General features: G+C 36.9%; 2 protein-coding genes across 2 annotated transcripts; one reads left to right on the forward strand and one right to left on the reverse strand.

Annotated features, from left to right (window-relative positions):
• The first annotated feature begins 843 nt into the window (after nt 1-843).
• On the forward strand, nt 844-3,741 carry LOC104220513 (psbP domain-containing protein 2, chloroplastic). The gene is made up of 3 exons (XM_009771396.2): nt 844-1,227; nt 2,157-2,312; nt 3,184-3,741. The coding sequence occupies exons 1-3, from the start codon at nt 850-852 to the stop codon at nt 3,442-3,444; spliced, it is 795 nt and encodes a 264-aa protein (XP_009769698.2). The 5' UTR covers nt 844-849; the 3' UTR covers nt 3,445-3,741.
• A 2,203-nt stretch (nt 3,742-5,944) lies between these two features.
• LOC104220514 (proteasome subunit beta type-3-A-like) lies at nt 5,945-11,778 on the reverse strand. The gene is made up of 7 exons (XM_009771397.2): nt 11,643-11,778; nt 11,329-11,510; nt 10,411-10,518; nt 8,156-8,245; nt 7,956-8,040; nt 6,920-7,014; nt 5,945-6,191 (listed from the first exon to the last, which is right to left on the reverse strand). The coding sequence occupies exons 1-7, from the start codon at nt 11,646-11,648 to the stop codon at nt 6,143-6,145; spliced, it is 615 nt and encodes a 204-aa protein (XP_009769699.1). The 5' UTR covers nt 11,649-11,778; the 3' UTR covers nt 5,945-6,142.
• Nucleotides 11,779-12,078: the final 300 nt, after the last annotated feature.

Genomic DNA, 12,078 nt, shown 5'->3' on the forward strand with positions numbered 1-12,078 from the left:
AACTTTTAAATTCTCAAGACCACAAGATTTAGAGAATTAAAAAAATTTATTAAATATAAAAAATAATTTTTGTTCAGATTATAAAGTAACGTAAGACATTTGAATAAACGAAGAAAATAATATTTTTGTCGCTATAGGTGTTACTCCCGATCCGTTTTATGCATGTTAGACTTGAAGTTTCTTTTTGTAAATTATTAAATATAATTTGTACTTTTTAATGTAATTTTTAAATATATTATTTTGTTTAAATAAAAAATTGAAGCCTAAAATCACACTGAATGTTTTTGTGTTTTGACCTTTATATTCAGAATTCACTTACACAAATTTAAATAAGAAGCTAATCCATAATTTAAATTCTTTGGGTACAACATTTAAGGATTTTATCATTGAACCTATTATATTTTTAAAATTAAAGATTCGTATATACTATTTATTGTAATTTTAATAAATTTTTACATATAAATTTATGTTCTGCGTCAAAAGTTATATGTTCAGTTGAACCCAGTATTAGAGTAAATTTGGATAAAGAGTAAATATTTTTACATTTTTTTGTTTAAAATTTTGTTTAGCTAATATTTTTCACTGCCAAACATCCTATAATAATGTACTGATTTAGACCATCGAAGCTCATTTTGTTTCAACATAAGAATAACTCTACCAGCCAAACAGTTACTTCTCTTAAATTATTTTGTAAGCATAAACTGGTGATTTGTTCAATTGCTTAAATAAATAAATAATGATTTGGGTTACTTTTTATATAATTTTTAAATATATAGATATCACTTTAAAAAATTATAAGAATTACCGCCAGAAAAAATATCCTAACCATAACTGCCTCTAAAAAATAAGATGACCCTTCCCTTCATCTTCTCTCATTATAAGTTATACAATACAATGTCTGCCTTTAGCTCAGTGGCTTCCTCAATTGCCTACAATGGCTTCTTCCAAAACCTTATTATGACTATGCCCATTAATCCACCACAGTTAAAAAAGCGAAAGCGAGCTTTATTAACTGTCGCAACATTCTCCACTCCGCACAAATCTATGGAAGAAATGGTTCCAATTGTTTCAAACAGGCGAGTGCTTAATTTATCCATTTTAACGATCTTATTGTGGGACCCTTTCTCAAGCTTCGCTGTGGCCATTGGTGGTGAGGTGTTAGAGCTTGAAAGATACACTGATTCTGCTGAAGGTTTCACTCTCCTCAGACCTTCTTCTTGGATTAAGGTCCATCCCCCTTTCTTTGCCCCTATTTCTTCCAAAATACACCCTCTGTTTCAATTCATATGGCATATTTTGACTGAGCATGAAGATTAAAAAGGAAAGGAACTTATGTCCCCATTTATGTTATGCAAAAAATTATTTTCTTATCACCTCATAAACAATTCATTTGTCTAGCAAATTCTTCTTATGTCATCTTCGACTATGTGCATTTTTAGTTATTGCACAGTCTAATAGGCAAGATTAGCGTTGGTGAATTTGTTGTAGTCATAACAAAAATGTTAGGGCCAAGTGCACATATAGCCATTTTCAGGGATGCTATTTAGAGATTAGCCATTACTTATTTTGTCCTGAAATTTTAAATTAAAAATCCTAACTTTAGGAAAATTCAGGATATTTTTGTCCCGAAAATTTGAACGGAAAAACTTAAATTCATGGCGCACTGACTAATTCTTAAATAACAGCTCTTTAGAGTGGTTACCTGGTGTCATTTCTACAAAATGTTATCATGGCTGATATTGGACAATTCTTACTCTATCATGTACACACACAACGGAAAGGAAAAAAGAAGTACTCTCCTATTCTTATCAAAGAGAAGGAACGAGGAAAACCGAAATATTCCTACTCAAACAAGTCAGTGGCGGAGCTAAAAATTGAATTTTTATAAAGGAATTCAAAAAATACTAGAATGTCATAGTTGACATTTGAACTTGCGACCTAAAGCAACTTTTGCACCCCTATAATAGAATTTTACCATATGTAGGGTGTTACAACAGTTTATATATAACCAATTTTTTTTACCATATTTGTACAGTATAATTTTTCGACGAAAAGGGATTCAATTGAACTTCCTTTCCTCTTGCTAGCTCCGCCATCAAAGTTATACCATATGAGGAGGTTTTGGAAACTGATTGTGCTGTTATTGGGTTCTTTAGGTTGATAAAGCTGGGGCAACTGTCCTGTTTCAGGATGTAAACAAGGGATCCAACAATGTAGGCGTTGTGGTTATCCCTGTAAAAATAACAAACCTTAGCCAATTCGGGACTCCACAATTCGTGGCAGATAAGCTAATTCTGGCTGAAAAGCGCAAGGTCAGAATCCTTTTGCTTTTGCTGCTCTTCTCTTTCTGTTTCTGTTTTGTTGCTGTTTCGTAATTCCATTATACTAATGAGAGATTATTCAACCAGATTTTGTTGGTTTTTAACCAAGTACTTGGGTAGAACTCAAAAGGTAGGAGTATTGATTGGGCCGAAAGTCTAGTGGTTATTGTTCACATATTTTGTTCTCGTAATCTCCATTTCCTTAGCAGTGTCATTTTCTGTGGCAAACTATTTGTATGTAGTAGAGAAGCTCGCCCTCTAACTATAAAAGTTTTATCACTCTCTTAAACAATAAAGAAGAGAAAGCCATCTTATGTAAATCTGTTGCGAATCGCAGTTGTGGGGGGACAACGTGTAATCCCCTTGTGAATCTAAAGAAGGGTAAAGGAGGAGTCCTATCAGCAAGTGAGATTTTTATGTTTGGGATTTGATAGAAAGATGTAAAGGTTATACTGTAGATCCTACCGGAAAAGAATAATAAAAATATAAATTTATTTCAAATCACTGGAGAAGTAGAATTTGCAAAAAGGTAACATGGGTTGAGTGCTACAATGCATATTAATTCCCCATCCCTGATTTCTCAAATTTTTATTTATGAATGTTGGAAATTTTGGCTGTTGTAAAGGACAGTCCAGTGCACTAAGCTCCTGCTATGTGTGATATCTGGGGAAGGGTTGGACCACATTGGGTCTTATGCACGCAACATTGGGTCTTATATACGCAACCTTACCTTGCATTGTTGCAAGAGGTTGTTTCCATGGCTTGAACCCGTGCCTCCTGGCTACATGGGAGCTTATACACAATTTGGCTTTTGTGCCCAACAATATTGGCAACTAATAATACTATGTCGTCTTACTCTTAGGAGAGTACAAAGGAGGCTGAGGTGGTTGCAGTATCAGAAAGAGCGGGAGAAGGAGGTCTTCAAGTGTATGAGTTTGAGTACAAGATTGATAGCACCAGAGGAGGGATGAAGAGGATATTGTCTGCTGCATTTGTAGCGTCTGGGAAGCTCTATCTGTTAAACATTGCGCACTCTGATGGATTAGAAAGTCCCATCGACCCAGTTAGAAGAAATACGTTGGAACAGATTCTACATTCCTTTGATACTGCTCCTTCGACTTAAATTGACATGAGCGCAAATTTTTTTCTCACTAGGCTTTGCCCTGCATATCCTCTGCTGGGATCAAAACCAAAAGGTATGCTCCCAGGTTTTCATTTTGAGTCCTGTTTTGTAATTTGCTTACTTAATAGTGACTAACCTGATTATCTTTAATGCGAGCCTCACATGCGTCTGGACTCTGGATGTGTAACGTTGTCTGTGTGTGACGAGAGAACGTCTTAATTAGCTACTTGCTTTTCTGTTTTACATGGAAGTTCCCATGTATAAAGGTAGTAAACCCCTGTTTGTGGACTGGCAAAATTGTCTGGTTCTTGAACTCTAGTAGCATCGGCAAAATTGTCTCCGTGTGACCTATAGGTTACGGGTTCGAGCCGTGAAATCAGCCACTGATGTTGCATCATGGTAGGCTGCGTACATCACACCCCTTGGGTTGCGGCCCTTCTCCGGACCCTGCGTGAATGGGGGATGCTTCGTGCACCAGGCTGCCCTTGAACTCTAGTAGCGGGTGTTGATTAGTGATTCTTTCTTGGTCTGCAAAATTAAGCGCTCAAACATAAAACTTTTACCCATCTATTAATCTGCTAATAGACCATATCATGCGTGTGTCAAACTTACTCATTTGAAATATGTAATACAATCTTACTGATTTGGATCAGTTATGTTTTAAAGTCTAGCCGAAGTTTTAGGGCAGACATGTTTTCAAATCTTTGGAACTCGTCAAAGTGGCATCACAACTTTGTCTCCAAGTGTTAAAACCATAAAATTCTCCAAATCTCACACTTATCCCTAATCTATAGGTGACCGTCTTTGCCAACCAAACTGATATATACAAGCCAGCACAGATACACATTTGCAATGTATGTACGCATACGAAAATCAGCTTGTAAAAGTCATTCATTGTGTATTTTATCCAGATATATGCAGTTTTAGAATTATAAGGAACATTGTAACCCATCCCCCCCCCTCCTCTACTGATTTCATCGTTCTTTTCAGTTTTTACTGCGTTCAAATTTGGTGTTGCTCTCCTGCTCACTGTTGAAGCAATCTCTCCTAAAAAATGCTTATTTCTATTTTAGAACTTTTCTAGCATCTCATATACAGTTTGTTCCTTGTCATGTGATCGGTTCCACAGAAACTTATGTCACTGTTAATCAGCCACTATTGGCTGAGGCTTGACCAAATGGTGTCAACATGATAATGACATCCTGGGATGATGAAAAGTTAGCTAAATGGAACTTATTTTTGTAATTGAGATTTTTGAGCTTTCTTATGGCTTAGTAAGAACTTCCTATGGTCTGCTGAGGAGGTTGAGCCACCTTTCTTAGTTCAGAAAGGAAGTTGGATTATAGACCTTGGCACTAGTCTTGGATAGTAAGTCTCACATATTTGGTTCAGAGGCCTAATTGTTGAAAATGCAATTGCATAGTCGGCATTCAAAGGTGTGGCTTAGTGATCAATGAAGTGGGTGCAAACCTAGGAAATCATGGTTCAAATCACAGCAGAGTCAAAAAACACTAGGTAATTTCTTCCGATTTGCATAAACCTTGGTGAACAGAATTATTCAGTACCTATGATGGTGGCAAGTAGCAAGTACTCGATGAAAAGTCGAGTTTCGCGTAAATTGGTCTAGATGTTACAGATATCCAACACTGTTGAGCTTGTGCCGAGTAAGATAGGGATTAAGTCCATTCCCGGAGCTTTATTTCTTAAACTTCTGGTCTTCTAAGGGTGTTTTGTTTCGCTTAATCATATACAGAGTGAAGACATTTAGTTTGAGCTTGAATGTGGTGCCAGATTATTTAGCATAAATGGTAATCATGCCAGAGTATTACTACGTATGTATTCCACTCGAGCTCCATTAGTGCTTTAGCAAAGATTCTCCTAACTGTTTTACAATCTTGATTTGAGATAATTTTCTGATGAATCTTTGAACAGTCGAAATAACAAGTAATCTCGATGTATTAGGTTCTTTTGAAATACTGGATTAGAAACAACATGAAGAGCAATTGGTTTTAACAACATATTTTGCAGTTCGCGTAGCAGTCTTAAGACCATTACTTCAACACAGATTGTGCCATAGCTCTGTATTTGATTAAACACTAGATTGAGAGACTATGCTTTGTAGAAGTTGATCTCCTTCGACTTAAAACTCTAGCTGAATGTTGATAACATCTGTTCCAAAGTTTCCCATTTATTTAGTACTTGGTGAGAGAGAATTTGATTTACTACACTGACCGGCTATGTAATGTCAGGAAGATCGCTGTAAGATTTTATTGGTGAAATTTTATCAGAAAAGGTCGACCAAAACAATAAAAACAAAAATTAAAATTAATTCCAACAGTAGGAAGGCAGAGTAAGTGCTCAATAGAGAACTAACTCTATCCTCAACACACCATGTTTTGGTGGTCGAGTGGGACAGGATGTAGAGGGTTGACCATTTGGCTGGCGAATCCTCTTCCCCGGCCCAACTGACACGCTACGCCGACAATGTAAAGTAAATCCGTCGGAAAGCTCAAATAGCTAATTGTCAACTAACTAGAATGTTAACATTCATTAGCGACCAACCACTGAATCTACAGTTAACAATCCTGGAGAGAAGCGTATACGACAGTATCAAATTGAAATGTGAAGTATTCATCAAGGAAAGTGAAATGTCCTCCGAGTGAATGCAATGTTGAACAAGTATAGCACCTACAAGTGTTTAGTCCATCCTTCCCTTCAAGATCTTCTCTGTCACTTCAGTTGGTGTACTGCAACCACACACAGATTGGACCAAATAAGATGGAAGTACCGAAAAAAGATTACTCGCTTCAACTAAGGACCAAATAACATGAAAGAAAAAGCAAAAAGGAAGGAAAATGAGAGATGCATAAAGAGCATATGTTAAAGTTTAGTACTCTACTTGGAGCTGGAAAATGCCTCACATAAAGAGTTAATGGCAACCAAAGTCCTCGATCTTTCCAAAAATAGAAGTGCAATAACAATCCCTTACAGCTCACGCTTTGGGGGAGAACTTCCACATGCAACAACTACAAAAGGTAATAGCTATTGCCTCCAACCAACCATCCCTCTGCCAAGACCCCTTCTCTCTGCTATTGCTTAGGCCCCCAGCTTGTCATCTTCCACAACCCAGTTCTCCCCGTTCCTAAGCCTCAAGCAAGAACCCATGTCTCCAACATTTGAATGGCGATCATTTCATCACTCTCACCCAGCCACCTCCCCATGCCCAATAATGCCACCATACTTTAGGCTCATCTTTTTCTGTTTCTGTTTTTAGGAGGGCATTTTCCCAAAATTACCTAATCCTCTAAACATGTTGGGCACAGAGTTCCTTGTTGCCTTAAAGACCACCATCTAGAACATAATACATGATGGATGATTATCATAGAGTAATTTTGTTTCGTTCAGGGACTCGGGCAGATATTACTAAGGAGAAATGATTAATAAAATGAGCATATGAAAGCAACTGAATACTTACACAACATAAACATGTCCTCCCCAACCACTTAAACAGTCACGGTCAACTGATGACAAAAGTGCCTGAGAGATGGTCTCAAACAATTCTTCTGGTCCCTGAAATGTTACCATGCAATAAAAAGCCTCAAAGCCAATAAAAATGTGAACTAAATGCATGGCAAACAACATAAACATGGCAAAGAAGTAAATAGAAAAATTCTAAAGCATGCACATGTAATGTTGGATAGGAAGATCTCAACCTCGAGAGAAACTTAAATACCTGCTCTAACAATTAATGTGAATAAAGTTCATCTTATTCATTTTGTTTATTAGTCAAAGATCGTTTCAGTAACAACACACCAAGCTGGTGTCAGAAACTATTTTAAAGTGAGTGAGCGGCTCAACCACCATACTCCATCTGGCTATCCCCATCATATATACACACACTGCGTTGCTTCCTCTACAACAAAAAGAATATGTGATATGAAATAAAAACTTCTTCCCACTACTACGGCTTAACCTCTTGCTCTCTTCCAAATAGACCAAAAAATGCATGGTGGTTTACTTTCCCATGTTGCCTTGTTCTCCTAGTGAATCCTATGTGGTTTCTACAGGTGATATCTTTGCTCCCTCATAAGCATCATCAAAGTCAGATCAACTAAAAAAGTGCAAGATTCCACAATTATGTTGTGAACTGACAACATAAAAAGATGTGATTTTGTATCCTTACACCACTCCTTACACTAAAAACACCAATGCAGATCTAATAAAACTGATTTTTCACCCATAAAGCAGCATCCGCTAGAAAGAGTAATTCGTCAAACCTGCCGGCAATTTTACTAAATCGACACACAGAACAATGACTAAAAAGACTCCACGTTCATGCATACCAAATACACTAATTCTCAGGCACCAGCTGAAATAAGCATCAAATAAAAGCAGCCTCAGCAACTCTAGGATGATTATCTCCATTAGGGAAGGAAAATTTGATGTGATATATGTCATTCAAGCTAGAGATTATGTAACTATAAAAAATAAAAGCAAGAACCGTAACAAACCATGTCAGGTTTGAACATGGCCTCACAGGCACCATATAGTGATTCAGATGCAGTGCCAGCAACAACAAAATCTTTTGCAAGCTCCCTGCACGAGAAGAATAAATAACAATACTGTAAGCATGCAAAGCCACAGAGAACCTGGCAGAGTACATAAGTCTCCAAATTTCAAACTTGAACCAGTATGAAGAAACTCAACGTACTTTGCTCCAATAGCATCCATTGTGCAAATAAAAGGCTTGTCATCATCTCCTAATCCAGCAATTACAGGTTGGCAAAAGTATGGACCAAACCTAGACAAAACCAAATGGATAACGCAGTTATTACAAGTGGAAGACCCAAACAAACAACCCAGACACGAATTTTGATAGGTTTTCTCCCACTAAACAGCTACTTGGAGTGATAAATTGTCATCAAGCTTGTTAATTGCAAATGCTAAGATTAGGCTCGATGAATTTTTGAGCTAAAATATGAACAACAAGATGTTCGACAAGGAAGTTCGAGAGCTCGGCTTGATTTTTAATTTGTCACTTAATATGGATCGTACCTGTATATTCATTGTGTGGGATATTTAACATGTCTGCATGAGGGGATTGCCAAGAAATATTCACAAATTCTGGGGTTAGACTTTTGTTATAATTCAGTAGGAAAAATTATTGGAAAGTAAGAACATGTCATCCAATGTTTTTTTTTTTTACCCAAATTAGAATCTGATTCTTCTTTTCTTCTAGGTACATCCTCCTATCTCGAGTAACATTTGTATACGATTTAGGAAACATGTTCACGCTAAAGAGTCCTTTTAGATCTCCTCTGATTTGTTGCTAATCATTCTTCACATCTCTCTCTTTTCTTTAATCTAATAGATGATAGATCTCAGATCTAGTCTATTAAATGGCAAACGATGTCTCACCCCACTCAAGAGCTAAAGTCAACTTAAAACTAAGATCTAATGGATTATTTGCAGGTAAATTGAGGGTTCAAACTTTTGTGATAAAAACCAAGCATTAGTTCGCGTTGTATTTGAGCTTGACTTTCAAAGTTGGTACATACATTTGACTCAGCCAAAAAAATTTGGAGTTCCGCTTGGCTTAATTGGATTACAGCGAACAGAAAGATTGGGGCCAACAAAGATTTAAAAGAATCAGAAAATAAATAACACTGCTGGGACCAGATATTTTCATCACCTATCTAAAATCTAGACTAAAAACAAGATACAACAAGATATGATGAACAATACATGCAACAACAACAACATACCCAGTGTATTCCCACAAGTGAGGTGTGGGGAGGGTAGTATGTATACAGACCTTACCCCCGACTTGTGAAGTTAGAGAGGCTGTTTCCGGAAGATCCTCGGCTATGAAGAACAATACATACAACAACAACCCAGTATAATCCCACTTAGTGGGATCTGGGGAGGGTAGTGTGTACGCAGACCTTACCCCTACCCTGAGGTAGAGAGGCTGTTTCCAAATAGACCCCCGGCATCCTTCCCTCCAAGAACTTCCCACCTTGCTCTTGGGGAGACTCGAACTCACAACCTCTTGGTTGGAAGTGGAGGTTGTTTACCATCAGAGCAACCCCTCTTGTCTTTCACAGCTTTAAATGTGCTTCAATGACTTGCAACTTATTTCAGGTTATTTTCTTCCGACATATTTCAGGAAGTATTGTAGACACCAAGAGGTATTATGACTCTACAACTAGGTTCCAGCGATATCTCAGAACTAAGCGGACAGATAGATTATGCAACAATGTAAGTGTACAATAGCACTTTACTGCTAGTCTACTACTCAACTCCCCATAACGACGTCCTTGTAAACAAAGCTAAAGACAAAGATTAAATGACTTACCAAGACTAGAATCAGCACATTGACTACTAAAGATTCAACATAATCTTAGGATATATATTTCTTCATATGTTGTATTGGCAGGAATTGGTTACATTAAAAGTGGGAATCCAGCAGCTCAAGCTCCGCCATGGGAGGCAAAATGGGACCATCAAAAACCCTTGACTAAGGAGTTTCCAATATGCATTTGGTAGGGAACATGAAACAAGTTAAAATGCGGGCTGTTTTTCCCCCTTTTGCCAACAACAGTTCGTTTTTACTTAATCAAAGGAATAAAATTCAGGAATCCTATAAAATTATGTGGCATACTGAAGTTCTTCACCAGCAAATATTTGTTAAAGATATGATAGGCATATTAAAGAGAACTTCCTATACAATTGCAAACATCTATAAAAACAAATATATTTGTATGTTGGTTTGGTTCAGTTTTTTGTTGTTCAGTACCTAAATAAATCAAACCAAATATACGCCAGTTTTTTAAGTCAGTTTGATCCAATTTTTCAGTCTGGTTTGGTCTTACGGTTTTCCTTGGATTGAACACCACTAACCGTGAGTAATCTTCAGGAAGTAAACCTCAACATTGCTACAGAACAAATAGCTAGTTTACCAACCTTTTCTCATAAAGAATAGCAGATACAAGGCTGGAAAAAGTTTCAGGCTTCATATCTCTCTCTTCTCTAAGCTGATATAGCTTGTGACGGAAGACGAGCCTTTGATACCTAAAGAAACCGTAATCAAAAGCACATATCAGTGTACAAAATCCAAACAAATCAACCTAATAACCAGATTTTGATGCACCCCCTCACCATCCCACAATCAACAAGAAAGCAGCACCAAATAAGGAACAAAAAAACACAGTTCCACCCTTTATTTCGCACTCCCCACATCCCCAACCTGCAGGAAGCATCTTAGTCAGTTATCACCAACTCCAAGCTCCAGTCAACTTCCATGCTTAACATTTCTACAGCAATACAATTTTCTATATTTTTTTATAACCGTGGTGTCTGGGCCAGCTCTCGCGCACCTCGATAATTTTCTATATCTTTTTTGGATGACGGTGGTGTCTGGCCCAGCTTGATATGCACATCAACTATTTCACGGGTAGGTGCTACCTCCCAATAGCATAGGTACCAGGTAATGTGGCCCACATTTTAAGCATATTGAAAGAAATCACCTAGTAATTTTTTGACTCTGCAAGATTTAAACCTAAGACCTCATGGTTCTCTTTACACTTCATTGAACACTAAGCCATCCCCTTGGATGCCCAAAAAAATGTTCTTTTTATTGACAATAGTGGTGTTTGGGCAGCTTATGCGCACCTACTATCTCCCACCAAGTAAAGGCACCCAGTAACACTGCTGATCAAGGCTTACGCAGATCATAGATGAGAAGAAATCACTTATAGTAATAGTTTTTCTTTTAATGCTAGAATTTAAACTCTAAAGAATGTTGAAAACGCCCAATCCAATTAGCAGGCAAGAAAAAATAGTAAGAAAAATACTCAATAGAAGAGAGGAATTGGAAATTACAGGGTTTGGGCATCAGTACCGAGGCCAGAAAGGCCAATAAAAAGCTTGTCATGTATTTTAAAAATTCTTTGGAAATCAGTAGCAATCGTTTGCAGCTGTACACCAAGCCGCCGGTCACTGGCAATAGCGAAACAGTTTTTCCCAACCATAGCCACTAAAGCACTTCCATTGTACTCGAAGATCTGTTCATAAATTTACCAAATTTTCAGAAATAAGTATTATATAAATTCTCATATTCGATGCATAAGAGCTAGGTTTACAACAGTTATTAAGCATTTGTGCACATCAGATGAAGAAGAAAAAGAAGAACTTACCGACATCGGAAACTGATTAGAAAAACGATTCGATATTTTCCGGTATACTTTAATTTGCTAATGAAGAGACTGTGTTTTGGTGTCTTGGGGAACACTTAAATTGCAGCACCTTATATTGAATCTTTTTGCAATATTCAATATGGAGGGATGAAGAGGATTTATTTTATTTTATTTTATTTTGTATCTTTTTCTTTTATTTGTTATTTAATTTTCTAGTTTTAGCATTACTTTTTAAAATCAAAATTGCCAATTCTCAATGTAAGTTGTAATATTTATTTTGTAAATAGATAATTATCTTTAATATATTAACCATTTATTATCTTTCGATGCTTGGAAGAAGGTGCTATTTGTACATCATGACCCTTTACAATTTTGAATTTAAGAAAATGACCTTTTTAGATCTCTTATGTGTAAAGACAGATCTCTTACGTGTAAA

This window comes from Nicotiana sylvestris, chromosome 4 (genome assembly GCF_000393655.2).
Source record: "Nicotiana sylvestris chromosome 4, ASM39365v2, whole genome shotgun sequence".
Taxonomy (NCBI): domain Eukaryota; kingdom Viridiplantae; phylum Streptophyta; class Magnoliopsida; order Solanales; family Solanaceae; genus Nicotiana; species Nicotiana sylvestris.

What these genes read in the sequence shown, in the direction of transcription:
- LOC104220513 (XM_009771396.2), top strand. Translation starts at nt 850, where the DNA reads ATGACCCTTCCCTTCATCTTCTCTCATTATAAGTTATACAATACAATG. An exon ending in GACCTTCTTCTTGGATTAAG is followed by an intron (nt 1,228 to 2,156) that starts GTCCATCCCCCT and finishes TGGGTTCTTTAG; the next exon opens with GTTGATAAAGCTGGGGCAAC. An exon ending in TTCTGGCTGAAAAGCGCAAG is followed by an intron (nt 2,313 to 3,183) that starts GTCAGAATCCTT and finishes TCTTACTCTTAG; the next exon opens with GAGAGTACAAAGGAGGCTGA.
- LOC104220514 (XM_009771397.2), bottom strand. An exon ending in GCTATTCTTTATGAGAAAAG is followed by an intron (nt 8,246 to 10,410) that starts GTTGGTAAACTA and finishes GGTTTTGTCTAG; the next exon opens with GTTTGGTCCATACTTTTGCC. An exon ending in GGAGGACATGTTTATGTTGT is followed by an intron (nt 6,192 to 6,919) that starts GTAAGTATTCAG and finishes GTGTGGTTGCAG; the next exon opens with TACACCAACTGAAGTGACAG.